General features: G+C 39.1%; 1 protein-coding gene across 5 annotated transcripts in view; it reads right to left on the bottom strand.

The window, feature by feature from the left end:
* The window catches only part of LOC136863230 (E3 ubiquitin-protein ligase RNF34), a 349,689-nt gene that overhangs the window by 144,514 nt on the left and 191,279 nt on the right, over nt 1–13,896 (bottom strand). For all 5 annotated transcript variants that reach the window (XM_068226351.1, XM_067139600.2, XM_067139602.2 and 2 more), the window contains one exon: nt 5,678–5,906. In XM_068226351.1, the coding sequence (XP_068082452.1) occupies nt 5,678–5,906 (229 nt within the window). The remainder of the gene's footprint in view (nt 1–5,677; nt 5,907–13,896) is intronic.

Below are 13,896 nucleotides of genomic sequence, written 5' to 3'. Positions count from 1 at the left end.
CTCTTAGCCATGACGAACATTGTTATATGTTTTCACACTAGTTTTAAGCCTATTTCATTTTCTATAACGTAAATGTCAAATCTTAGGGTACCATATATTTTAAGGGCACTAGGTTCGGGGCCCCGACTTAACTTTAGGCTAAGATTTATTTTGACTGATGATGCATACGACAGTTAAGCGATTTCTCGTACCCAACTCACGTGTCTATGCAAGAATGAGATTTTTTTTTGCTAGGGGCTTTACGTCGCACCGACACAGATAGGTCTTATGGCGACGATGGGATAGGAAAGGCCTAGGAGTTGGAAGGAAGCGGCCGTGGCCTTAATTAAGGTACAGCCCCAGCATTTGCCTGGTGTGAAAATGGGAAACCACGGAAAACCATCTTCAGGGCTGCCGATAGTGGGATTCGAACCTACTATCTCCCGGATGCAAGCTCACAGCCGCGCGCCTCTACGCGCACGGCCAACTCGCCCGGTAGAATGAGATTTAATTAGTTAACAATTCTAATTACCTTCTTCTAATTACCAACTTACAACACCAGCTGTAATGTTTATATCCTAAATATAAGGAAGGATAAGTATTGGAAAGGTAGTGTAAATTATTATTCTTATTTTAACGTTCATAAGCGGTATGTTCCGAGCTGTCAGCGGAGAGATGGCGAAGAACGACATTAGTAGATGAATAAGTTTGAGTGGTGTCTTTAAAGGTAGGAAAGATCACAAAATGAAGATAAAGTTGGAATTTAAGAGGACAAACTGGAGCAAATATTCATTTATAGGAAGGGGAGTTAGGGATTGGAATAATTTACCAAGGGAGAATGTTCAATAAATTTCCAATTTCTTTGAAATCATTTAAGAAAAGGCTAGGAAAACAAACAGATAGGGAATCTGCCACCTGGACAACTGCCCTAAATGCAGATCAGCAGCGATTGATCAAGTTATGATGGATTGACACAAAAAATGCAGTACTGTGACTATTTAAATTCATACAGTACATGTTGCAGAGATATTAGGTATAGAAAAAAAAGGGCGAATGGGACACCAGTGGGATCCGAACCAATAACTTTCCAATTTTGCATCAAATGCTCTACCAATTGAGCTACACTGGCCTATGTCATATTTGTTCTATTGGAATGGATCTGATCTACAAGTCTAGCAAAACTGCCAGCACAACTGTAGGGTGCATGCTTGTCGCCAGCTGACGCCTATTTAAGTGAATATTCAGATCCTTCAAAAAGTATTTTTGATCTTCATGACTTGGAAATGTACCACTCCATAGGAAACTGCAGTGAAGGAGGATCCGGCCAGTGCCTATGAGACATTGGTTCAAGATAGACATAAGTTCAGGACCTGGGTACACGGGATAAAGGATCTTCCAGAAAGAGTGAGAAGACAACCTGGCACCAAGTGGTCTGAAGAGTGAAGAAGTGCATTTTCCATAAAGATTAAGCAGTACTGGAAATCTAGAAAGGCTAATAAGTATTAACCATACTCCTAAGAGGCTGAAACGATATGTCACAACAGGTAGTAAGCGAGTCTCTTATCATGAGAAGGAAAAGCAATAAGTTTCCAATTTCTGTTCATGAAAGTACAGAAGACAGTGGCACAGAAACACATGATAAAATTCTGAGTAATTCTGGTGATTATGTCTGTACAAAGTGAAAGAATTAAAAATAAATTAGATGTTCCCAGGTTATGAACAATAGTTCTCCTTCCCTATCATCAACGGATGAAAATCTTTCTTATCAGAAGAAGACTTCAGTGGAAAGGAAGGAATCTCAAACATAACTCAAAAGATGATTATCAAATTACTAGTTTAACATGTAGATAAATGATTAATCGCATTCCCTGGAAAATTTTCAAGTGAGATAGATAAATCATATGTCAAAGGGTTAAATGTCTTAACACCTTGCCAGTAAAGTGAAGAAAGAAAATACCTCTATGGTTGTTATTTGCCTGGTGTGAAATTGCAAACCATGGAAAAGCACTTACAGGAACATCAACGAAGAGGCTCAAAACAATATGACCGATGCCATACATAGCCAATTCTCTTAGTAATCAAACATTTACATACACCAAAATTACTCCCATAATGTGGTAAAGTAAAACATTCTAGATTGTGTTCTGCAGTTGTACAAAAACACACAGGCGTCACATTGAAAACTATCTAACCAAATCCACATAGGCCAAAATTACAAAACAAGACTCATGCTAAAATGAATCATTCCATATTATACAGCAGCTCAAAATAGTTGGCTGAAGATTAGCAGAATGAGTTCTGGTAGAGGAAATATCAATGGAACTATATTTGGAAAATTCACATTTGTTAAGAAATTATGAATGTATACATGGAAAAATATTCCTTGTTATAGTGGACAAAGGATTTTAACCCACTCAACTGCAATTTTTCTTGAAAATAAATAAACATTGATTGCGATTTAATCGAACTTAAAAGAGAACACTTTTGCTACAGCAAGTTAACACACTGAAACACAGTTCAAATTCTAACAATAGTTCAACACAGTGTGGTAGATCTTAATACACTCTTCTACATGCAGTGCCACCTTACACTTATCACACTCATGATGGGATTCACCCCTGAACTTTCCCTTGGGATTTTTTTCCTCTGCGGTCATAACAGACATTGCACCTTCTGGATGGAGATGCCTTGCTTGCTATTGCTGTTATTTTGACATGGAAGTGACTGCAATGTTTTCCTTGTAACCTCACTGGTGTACTTCCTGCACCGGGCCGGCCTCCGGCTGGATAATCAGGCAAAACAACACCCTCAAAAATTTGCTCTGCAACATCAACCCTGAAACTGGAAAAGCTGGGCCTCCTTTTTCTAGCATTCAGCATGTGATGAATGACGCTAGCATTTTGCATTGCCATGTCGAGCACATAAGTATATTTTCTTATACTCTTTGGCATATCGGCTCATTAGGGGGTATGATGCAAGGTGTTGGTCATGTCAATCAACACCACCCATTCCAGACTTGTAGTCCACAACCATGTTTGGTTTCACAACAAGTTTGCCCCTTTCGTTTCTAGTTTCCACAAAATCTGGTCTTTGATGCACTATTGACAGAAGATGTACGGTACATTCTTTTTATCCACCCATTTTGTGGCAAGGATGCCATTTGTTGAGGCAAAAGTCAGTTCTCCTTTCTTGAGGTTTGTTGCTGCAAAATGGGGTGGCATGAATTTCTGGTTTGGACATACAGTTCCAATGGCATTGGTATTTTTCATTATCAGGTCCCTGAAGAGAGTAGGTGAATTATAACAATTGTCCATATATAGTCCTGCATGATCCTAGCAATTCGTCACACAATTCAAGAACAATTGCCTCGCTACACAGTAGTCTTTTGGCATCACCTGTCCCATCTACATACTGAGGTTCTTTACCAACATATATACGAAACTTCCAGCAATAGCTAGTGTCAGATTCTTTTGTACCTAGGTACAAAAGATAATAGAATTTTATACCAAAACATGCTCTTTTTGAAGGGTTGAATTGAACGAATGTAAAACGCCCCCTGAACTTCATCAGACTTTCATCAATACTTGTTCTTTTTCCAAGCACGTACACCTTCTGAAACTTGTCCAACAGTAGCTGCAAAACAGGTCTAACTTTCTGGAGCTGGTCTAACTTTCTGGAGCTTATCACACTGGGTTTCTGGAGAATCTGGGGCAAAATGCAAATATGATACTGAAACATCTATGAGACATGGTTTCTGAAAATAATGGCGTTTCTCTAACCCTTCTCTTAGTCCAGTATTCTTGAATCGAAAACTTTTTAGTCTGAGACATCAATATATGTAACGCAAAATGAGCCTTCAGTTCATCCTTTGTCACACGAAACAAGTTCTCCTCATCATAAGTTTTCTTTTTTGTAGGGTTACTTTCAATATCACAAAGCCATTCTGTCGCACTAGCATTAGTTTCATTCTTTACAAGTTCCCAGAATTCGTCAGTCAAAAACTCACCTATTACTTCAGCCTTCCCAGGATTCTCGCCTAATCTTCTTGCTACCACAGAGTTCAGTTCTCTATCTATAATACACCGCATATTATTTGGAACATTGTCTGTGTCCACTTCCAGTCTTCTGGGTTATGCACACCCCCACCCGAGACATCAATATACGTGACGCAAAATGAGCCTTCAGTTCACCCTTTGTCACACGAAACCACTTCTCCTCATCGTAAGTTTTCTTTTTTGTAGGGTTACTTTCAATATCGCAAAGCCATTCTGCCTTTCTTCAATAAGGTCATCTAATTCTTCGGAACTACTAATGCTAACATCACTCGAAGGTAATTCAGTATCACTTTCGTCGCAAAAACCGTCAGTGACATCGCTATCCTCCAAAAAACATAATATTCAAGCTTCATCCAACTTGGCCATGATGCTGACTTTACCTTCACTTAAGCTTTACACAGCAATTTACTCAATTTATCCAAATTAGACTCTTTGGCGGCGAAATACATAGCTGAAGGGCAAAGACTGCTGAAATACGATTACCTACATCTTGTAGACATGTTGGGATTGCAAAGAAATATCGGTATGTATCCGTGGAAACCTCGACAAAGCAACAAAGAGAGTGGACGGAAATTTCCGTCATTGTATTTATGGGAACCCGCGGACAATGACGGAAATATCCGTCATTTCATTCCGTCATTGTAAGGCAATGGGTTAATATCACTTTCTAGACCTCCAGCTGAATAATATAATATTGTCTTCAAACTCCTGTCAGGTGCCAACAGTTAGGACTAGCAGAGAAGCATAAAGGGTTGTCTGCTTGCCTTCTGTACTCGTGTCGCTGCAGTATAAACTGTACATATTTTTCACCTCTTCAATGTCGTACATGTAACGACTGTCATATCACGTCAGAATCTGTTTTAGTCACTGAAAACTATGATTTGCCATTTGATCCTCCAGCCACTCCATCCTGAACATTTAATTTTTTTATTTTTTAATAATTTCCTTTACATTGCACCAACACAGATAGGTCTTACAGTGACAGTGGGATAGGAAAGGGCTAGGAGTGGGAAGGAAGAGCCTGTGGCCTTAATTAAGGTACAGCGCCAGCATTTGCCTGATGTGAAAATGGGAAACCACGGAAAACCATCTTCAGGGCTGCCGACAGCGGAGTTCGAACCTATCTCCCGAGTGCAGGCTCAAAGCCCTTCCTGAACACCACTGGATGAGAGCCACATATGGTACATGTTGGAGTACCACTACCACATGACCAATTGTAAACCGCTGCAAGGTCAGCTATAACCACTTGTATGATGCTAAGGTCTTGACGTACAGGCATATGCACCTTCCTTGAAACAATGGCACCAACAATGTTGCACAGCTGACAACTCTTATCCAACAAGTAACGCTGTTCTTTGATATGACCAACAGACCTCGTGCAGACCCAGTACATAGCCTAGTTCAAATTCTGATACTTGCACAAACGGTGCACACCTTCAGTATCCTGGCATGCCAACAATGTCCAAGAAAATTTCAGACTATATAGTAAAAGCATTGGAAACTATACATTACTTCCACTACATGTGCAGACCTCCCGATATGTCTTAGATGTTACACAGACAATACTTAGTTCCTAATTCCAGCACAAAGCCCACAGATAAGAAGGAAAGTTACCAGTCTCATATGGTACATTAAGCACTCACCAATACAAGCAGTCATTTTGACATTCTGTTGTTTCAAGTAAATCTTCAGGTCTGAAATGCGGAGGCGTGCAATCTGACTGCGACAAATCGGTTGTGATGTGAAGACCAAACAGCTGGCGCAGATATAGCTTTTGTCACCAGGTCGTAACAAAGACTGACATTCGTATTGTCCGGGTTGTATTACAATGCATTTGTTACAAAAAGCCCGTTGACATTTGGAACACTGCTTCTGTGAGGAAAAGAAAAGAAGATTTCATCAGTTAAACAAAGAATACAACTATTAAATAAGGTCATGTATAAAAAAATAAGAACATTAACAGGAACACATTCATTTTCCTGTATTTATCCAGCTTTCTCCTTAACCTATGCATCTCACATTAATACCAAAGATCTGTTGAAACAGTCCCTCAATGACAGTTTTAGCCCACCTTTGTGATGAAGCTGGAAAGTAGAAATGAGCCCATCAGGAGCTGAGAAGAATTGGAGATTGTCCTTGTTTTCTTTTTTTTTTTTTCCCTTTTTTTTCTGTTTCTCTCTCTTCCCACACTGACCAATCATTCATTGTGTTTATCCTATTTTGTGTTCCTTTCGATGTTCGCATTTTTCCATAATGACTTCTCTAAAATACTATCACCAAATAAAATCTTGATCCATTTAAAATATGTTCAATCCATAAAATATGATAAAACTTAACCAATATCATACAACTAAAATATAATTTAGGTAGCTTATTGAGTAAAACTTTTGGGTTCAAAAATTGTCAACAGAGAACACTAAATTTAAAGCAACATAGTATACTGAAAAGCTTGTATCGCTTTTAACAATTAATGTTGTAATAGAGGAAACCACAATAACATCTGATATTTCTTGCTAGAGGCTTCCTTAATCGAGGCTGGCAACAGGAAGGGCATCCAGTCATAAAAAGAACATGCCATATAATTTCATCCCACGTCATCCCTGACCCCGTATTGGGAAACGGGGTTAAGTGGTAACATTACTTGCTAGCAGCAAATATTATTTTCCACATTCTCCCCTTCTCTCTGTAAAGATTACTAAACTCTTCAAGGTTTGTTATGTGAAATGTGTTGTGGAACAATACTGAAAACCAGGATTACAGACATATAAATCCCTTTTAGACAACTTCATTAAATATAATAATGCAAGACTAATTTTTTCTCATGAGATGAGAGTGCTTTTGCAGACATACTGACAACAAAACACATTTTAACAACAACAACAACAACAACAACAACAACAACAACAACAACAACAAAAAGTGAACTATGAAGACAAATTTAGCTATCACACAAAGGATTTCATACAGGTGTATGCACCTGAGACAGGTAGTAAAGAATATGATATGGAAAGAGAGATGTGGAAGGATATCTTCTAATTAACTTTTGTACGAGAATGGTCTAACTGTGGGAAAACATGGTTTAAAAAGAACAGCTAAGAACTAATCTGGTATGGATGGGGAGAAAGAAAGACTTAAACAATGATCGATTTCATATTACTGAAGAGGGAGATACACTGGCAGCTAGAAGACATCACACAGGTATGCCAAGTGAGGATTTTCAAGATTATAAAATTCTAGTAACTAAACCAAGACTTGGTAAAATAGTAGAGAAACAAGAGGGAGAAGTAAAGATATTATATTGAAATTAAAGAGGAAAACTCCGGATAAAATTCAATAAGGTTTTAAGAAATTAATTCCAAAAGGAGAAATAAGTAGTATAGAAGAGGAATGGACTAATTACAAACATGGATTTATAAAATGAGCATGAGACGCCTTTGGTACAGTATTGGATAAAACAAAGGAAAAAGGAGACGCACTGGTAGAATGACAGGGTAAGAGAAGAAGTAAAAGAGAAACAAATGGCTTGTGAGAAATGAAAAGGAAGAAGAAATGCAGAGAATATCCAAAGATATCAAGAAGCCAAGAAGGTATGCAGGAAGAGAAAAAGAGATGCTGTGAACGTTTAACAGACACTATGCAGGATGACGTTAATGTAAAAGAGGAGATGTATGGATTAGGAAAGAAGAGTAAAAGCATGAGAGGATACCAAATTTGTAATGGCAAAAGCAGGACAGATTTGGACATGAAAAGGGGATATATTACACAAATGGGAAAAGTACTTTTGAAAATTAAAGAATATTAAATTCACAAAACTAGCTTATGAGAGGGAGCATGAAGAAACAATGAAGAAGAACAAGAGAAAAACATATCCATTCTAAAAATAGAAGAAGCTGTATGGAAGATGAAGTATGGCAAAGCACCTACAGGTAGTTACCGAGATGATACAGGCAACAGGTCCAGTAGGAGTACTGAAGTTTTATAGATTATTTGGAGGGTATCTGATAGGATATTAGAAGGATGATTGAGGATGGGCTTGTGGGCTTGAAGCCAAAAAGAAGAGAAGAAGAAGATGAAGAAAAGGAAATTAGGGAAGAAAACGGGAGGAAAGATAGAACAACATTTGCCTTGATCTCTTCACACAAAGGTACATGACGTAGGAAATACGAGAGTATGGGAAAGGGTGTTTTTTTTTTTTTTTTTTTATGTCACACCAACACAGATAGGTCTTATGGCGACGATGGGACAGGAAAGGCTTAGGAATGGGAAGGAAGCAGCCATGGCCATAATTAAGGTACAGCCCTAGCATTTGCCTGGTGTGAAAATGGGAAACCACGGAAAACCATCTTCAGGGCTGCCGACAGTGGGATTCGAACCCAGTATCTCCCGGATGCGAGCTCATAGGTGCGCACCCCTAACCGCACGGCCAACTTGCCCGGTAGTTTTTTTTGTTGATGACATTTACAGACATCAAGAAGGCCTATGACAGTGCACCAAGGCAGTTTGTTTGAGATGCACTGAGGAAAAACACAAGTAGAGCAGCAGTGCAAATGATAAAAGTTTTGTACAAAAAATGTGTTAGAACTATAAAAACCAAGATAGGAGGTTCAAAACGGTTTGATGTGGACGTTGGCAGGGAAGCGTAATGTTCTCCATACTCTTCATGAAAGTCACAACTAGTGTGTAAAACAGAATGTGAAAGAAACACAGCTAAGGCAGAAAATGAAATGGACGTAGAAGAACAAGTTAGTGTATGGAATCAAGTAATAGAAGAATTTGGTTATGAGAATAAGCATAAAAACATTAAAATAATAGTGATAAGAGGTAGGAAAGGAAGGGAGAAGATACAAGTAAGAGAAAAACCAACAGAAGTTGTGAAATGTTTAAAATACTTGGGATGTGTAATTACAGAAGATGGGAAAATAACTGAGAGGAATGAAAAGAGAATACAAGCAGCAAATGACTTATCAGAGTATCAGGGACATACTGTGGAACCAAGAAGTTCCAGGGAAATGCAAAGAAGTTTTGTATTTGACCTATTATGTACCGATATTGACATATACAGCAAGTACGTGGACAAAAACAAAACAAGTTGACAGTAGAGTTTTGGCAGCCAAGATGAAATTCTGTACGATACATTTCACAGTTCGAGCTTACGCTGAAGATTCAGTAAACCATGGATGCTGCTTAAGCGAGGCTTGGTGCTTTGGCTTGAACACTGCGAATTTCACAGTAACGATTCTGCATTCAGTTTTACTGAGCTGAACATCTCCACATAACTAGATAGTTGGCAGCGCTTGCACATGCCCAGTGATTCAGTCCCCTTTGTTGTTTATGTCCTTACTGTTCTTGGAGTAGGTGTTTATAAGTTTTCCAGAAATATAAATGAAAAGTAAAAAAGTAGTACAAACTTCAGTTTGCAAGAAGTCAGAGTTTTGTTAAAAATCATGAGACCATATAAACATACAATAAAATGTAAATAATCAGATATGTTACGGATTTAAAAAGCCCAACTATGGAATAATAATAATAATAATAATAATAATAATAATAATAATAATAATAATAATGTTATTGGCTTTACGTCCCACTAAATACTTTTACGGTTTTTGGAGATGCCGAGGTGCTGGAATTTAGTCCCGCAGGAGTTCTTTTACGTGCCAATAAATCTACTGGAAAGAGGCTGACGTATTTGAGCACCTTCAAATACAACCGGACTGAGCCAGGATCGAACCTGCCAAGTTGGGGTCAGAAGGTCAGCACCTCAACCGTCTTGAGCCACTCAGCCTGGTGGCATTTGAAAGCGCTCAAATACGTCAGCCTCGTGTCGGTAGATTTACTGGCACATAAAAGAACTCCTGCAGAACAAAATTCTGGCACTTCGGCGTCTCCGAAAACCGAAAAAGTAGTTAGTGGGACGTAAAGCAAGTCATATCCGTACAGGCCATGAAGGACCCTGGAGGGGTGGAAGGTAAAGGCTTCCAATATCTGTAACCTCGGCTCTTGGTGGGGTAGAGTGGTTAGCTCTACGCCCGGCTGCCTTTGCCCCCAGGAATTAACCTGGTACTCATTTTTGGTGTAGGCTGAGTGAACCTCAGGACCATGTGCACCTCCAGAAGTGGAAATCTCGTTTCTTAAATGTTATGACTTCCTGACGGGGAATCGAACCCACGTCCTTCCGGGTGAACCGAGCACGCCTTTACTGCCTCGGCCCAGCATCCCCTAAAGCAAATAACATGAAAAAAAAAACCATGATGACTTTGGAACTTAAAATCTATCCTCAAAGTTTAAACAAAATAACCTCAAAGCCAAGAGTGGCAGTGAATGTATTTGAACAGAAAATTAATCGTAATTAAACATAATGCATACCTGGTGATACAATACAACAGATATCCAATGACATGAGGACGTTGGACTGTTTTATAAAAATGTCCCTTCATTTTTAACCCTTCTATCATGCAGAATTTTACGGAGGTCGAGTCATAAGTCATGGCAACTATTTGTTTTTCTCGCGAACAGGAGACAACACGGAAAATCTAAGATATGCATTTGGAAACGTATGGTATGTACTTGCGTATGATGCCACTAGATGGTGTATGTAAACAACAGTGTGGGTCCAAGCCTGCCCCAATTTCAGTGTGTGAGTGAGAGCATCACAAAGTGGAAGTTAACAAGCAGGAGCAACGATCGTATATTAAAATAGCAGCTCTCCGCGGCAGAAATGCATGCCAATGCCATGCAGAGTTGCGGGAAGCATTAGGTGTGTGACTATGATCTAATCCCCAAGTCATGAAGCCATTACGTGGACAATGGTTTGCTAACAAAGAGGACATCGTAACTGCATTTCGGAGAGAGGTGTCACATGTTAGCGATGCACATGTAGCGAATGGTATTCAGCACCTGCGCCACTGCTGGCAACGCACAGTGGAAACCTTGGGTGATTATTTTGAAGTCTGTAACCAGTGGATACCTGTCCTCTGTATGTAGTCTTGGGTATTTGCTGTCTATACCATAATGAAACAATGTTTACCAATGGCCTGTGTTCTGTCACTTTCCTACGAGAATCTCCTGAAGTCAGAATTTGTCAACAGGCACCACCATGCATAAGTACATGTCCTATATTTCCAAATGCATATCTTAGACTTTCCGTGTTGTCTCCTGTTGCAAGCCGTCCACTTCATGACTGTATCGATGAGTACAATCAACAAATTAATTTAAAAACCACCTAATTGGTACTTTATTTTTTTGCCTTGGGCAAAATTAAAAATACATTAGCACACACAGAACATGTTTCGACCACTTAGTGGTCATCTTCAGCTGTATAAAGATAGCTTAGATGAAAACATTTGGACAGTAAGCACATTAAATCCTAAAACTACGTCCCATGGGATCCTTAAAACTATTGCCCTAGGTGCTCTAGAAGAAAGAAGTGGGGGGGGGGGGTTGGGGGAGATTGGGGGGTAAGGTAATATGTGTGGATGATACTTAAATTACAATTCGCGTCTACAATTGTGTTTAAAAAACTTATAAACTAATATACATAGGTATTTAAAATATTTAAAAGCATCTATGGTGATACACTTTTCGTAATAACACTAGGTGGCATGAATAAAAAAAGTCAATGTTTGTAACAGTCTTCAGGCATTTGTGAGAAGAATACTTCAATTAAAATTTGCATCTACACGATGTTAAAAAACTTATTTACTAATAAACATATTTGAAAAATATCTTAAAGCGTCTATGGTGAGGCACTTTTAAAAACACTTGGTCTTGAAAAAAACGTCTATTTATAGTATATTCCAGTATCTATCTATCTATCTATCTATATATATATATTCAATACTGATGAGCCTCTGTGGCCAGGCAGCAGCGCGCCGGCTTCTCACCGCTGGGTTCCGTGGTTCGAATCCTGGTCACTCCATGTGCTGGACAAAGTGGAGGCGGGACAGGTTTTTCTCCGGGTACTCCGGTTTTCTCTGTCATATTTCATTCCAGCAACACTCTCCAGTATCATTTTATTTCATCTGTCATTCATTAATCATTTCCCCAGAGGAGTGCGACAGGCTTCGGCAGCCGGCACAATTCCTATCCACGCCGTTAGAAGGGGGCTTGCTTCATTCATTCCATTCCTGACCCGGTCAAATGACTGGAAACAGGCTGTGGATTTTTCATTCAATACTGATCTCAAAATAGACAAGAATTTCAAGTACTCAAGAAGTTAATTAATGATGAAACCAAGACTGGACATGGAAATTAGCAGGAGTATATGACTTGCAAGTGCTTTGTAACACAAGGTGTAGAAATCACTATGGACCAAAAATATACCAAAGAAAGTTAAATAAATAATGTACAAGGCATATTAAATACTTGTTATGATTAAAAGCAGAAACCCTAAAAAGCAATATTTAGGTACATTAAATAGACCAAAGACCTGGTAGAAATCAAGGGGGAGGTTGAAATAGCCTTCTTTTGTGTAAGCGAGACCTAGAGGGAAGGAAGATTTTTTTTTTGTTGTTTTCTTTACACATTGCTTAAGTCGCTCCAACACAGATATGTCTTACAGCAACAACGGGACCAAGGGCTAGGAGTGGGAAGGAAGTGGCCGTGGCATTAGTTAAAGGACAGTCCCAGGATTTGCCTAGTGTGAAAATGGGAAACCATCTTCAGGGCTCCTGACAGTGGGGTTCGAACCCTCTATCTCCCGATTGCAAGTTCATAGCTGTGCAACCCTAACTGCATGGCCAATTCGCTCTGTACATCTTCATACACTACTGTCTACAACTAGACACTCTTCATCACATCAATCACAGTTCTTCAGCATCACTTATCACCCAGCACTTTGCAATTTCATCACAGATGCTTGAATGACGGTAAAACAAACAGTGATGGAGGCATGATTTTCCATAAGATAATAATCAAGTCAAATTTGTTACTAGAGATCAGAAACAACCCTACGCACAGTCAGGCTTCATATTCATATCAATTTGTTGTTTCAATGTTTGGCTGTTTGTATGCTTTTTCTTTCTTTCTTTCTTTCTTTCTTTCTTTTCTTTCTTTCTTTCTTAGAAAATTTTCTGGTTTTCTTACTGGAAATGAAGTAAAATAAATGTGATCATGAAGGTGGGTATCAAGACTTTTCCAGGGGACACTCTGACACATGTTGGGAAGCACAAGCGAGCTGATCAGGGGCTGAGAAAAACAGATGCTGAAGAACTGTGCTGTTGAGGAGAGAGGCAATCTATTTGAAGACTGAAGGTATGAAGATGTGGGAGTTGTCCTTGTCCTTTTGTGTCTTCTTTCTACAGGTGCCTCATCCCACACTGACCTGTCAATGTGTTCATAGTGTTGTATGTTCTTTTCATATTCTCATCTCTCTTTACGAGTATACGACTCCACTTGAACTTGTTTGTTACTTTACATCACATAAAAACTGATAAACACTTAAGATATGTCTCTTTACATCAGCAAATTCGGTATTTAAAGATAATAACAACATACATACATACATACATACATTATCATTATAGACTGTTATGCTTTTCAGCGTTCAGTCTGCAAGCCTCTGAGAATTTACTAAACGTCGCCACAATCCTCGATTTTCAACTAGTGTTGTGGCCTCATTTAGTTCTATACCTCTTATCATTAAATCATTAGAAACCGAGTCTAACCATCGTCATCTTGGTCTACCTCTACTTCTCTTACCCTCCCTAGCAGAGTCCATTATTCTCCTAGGTAACCTATCCTCCTCCATTCGCCTCACATGACCCCACCACCGAAGCCGGTTTATGCGTACAGCTTCATCCATCGAGTTCATTCCTAAATTAGCCTTTATCTCCTCATTCCAGGTACCCTCCTCCCATTGTTC

The sequence above is a fragment of the Anabrus simplex genome, chromosome 2 (genome assembly GCF_040414725.1).
Source record: "Anabrus simplex isolate iqAnaSimp1 chromosome 2, ASM4041472v1, whole genome shotgun sequence".
NCBI classification, from domain to species: domain Eukaryota; kingdom Metazoa; phylum Arthropoda; class Insecta; order Orthoptera; family Tettigoniidae; genus Anabrus; species Anabrus simplex.
This window is presented reverse-complemented; position numbering and strand designations above follow the sequence as displayed.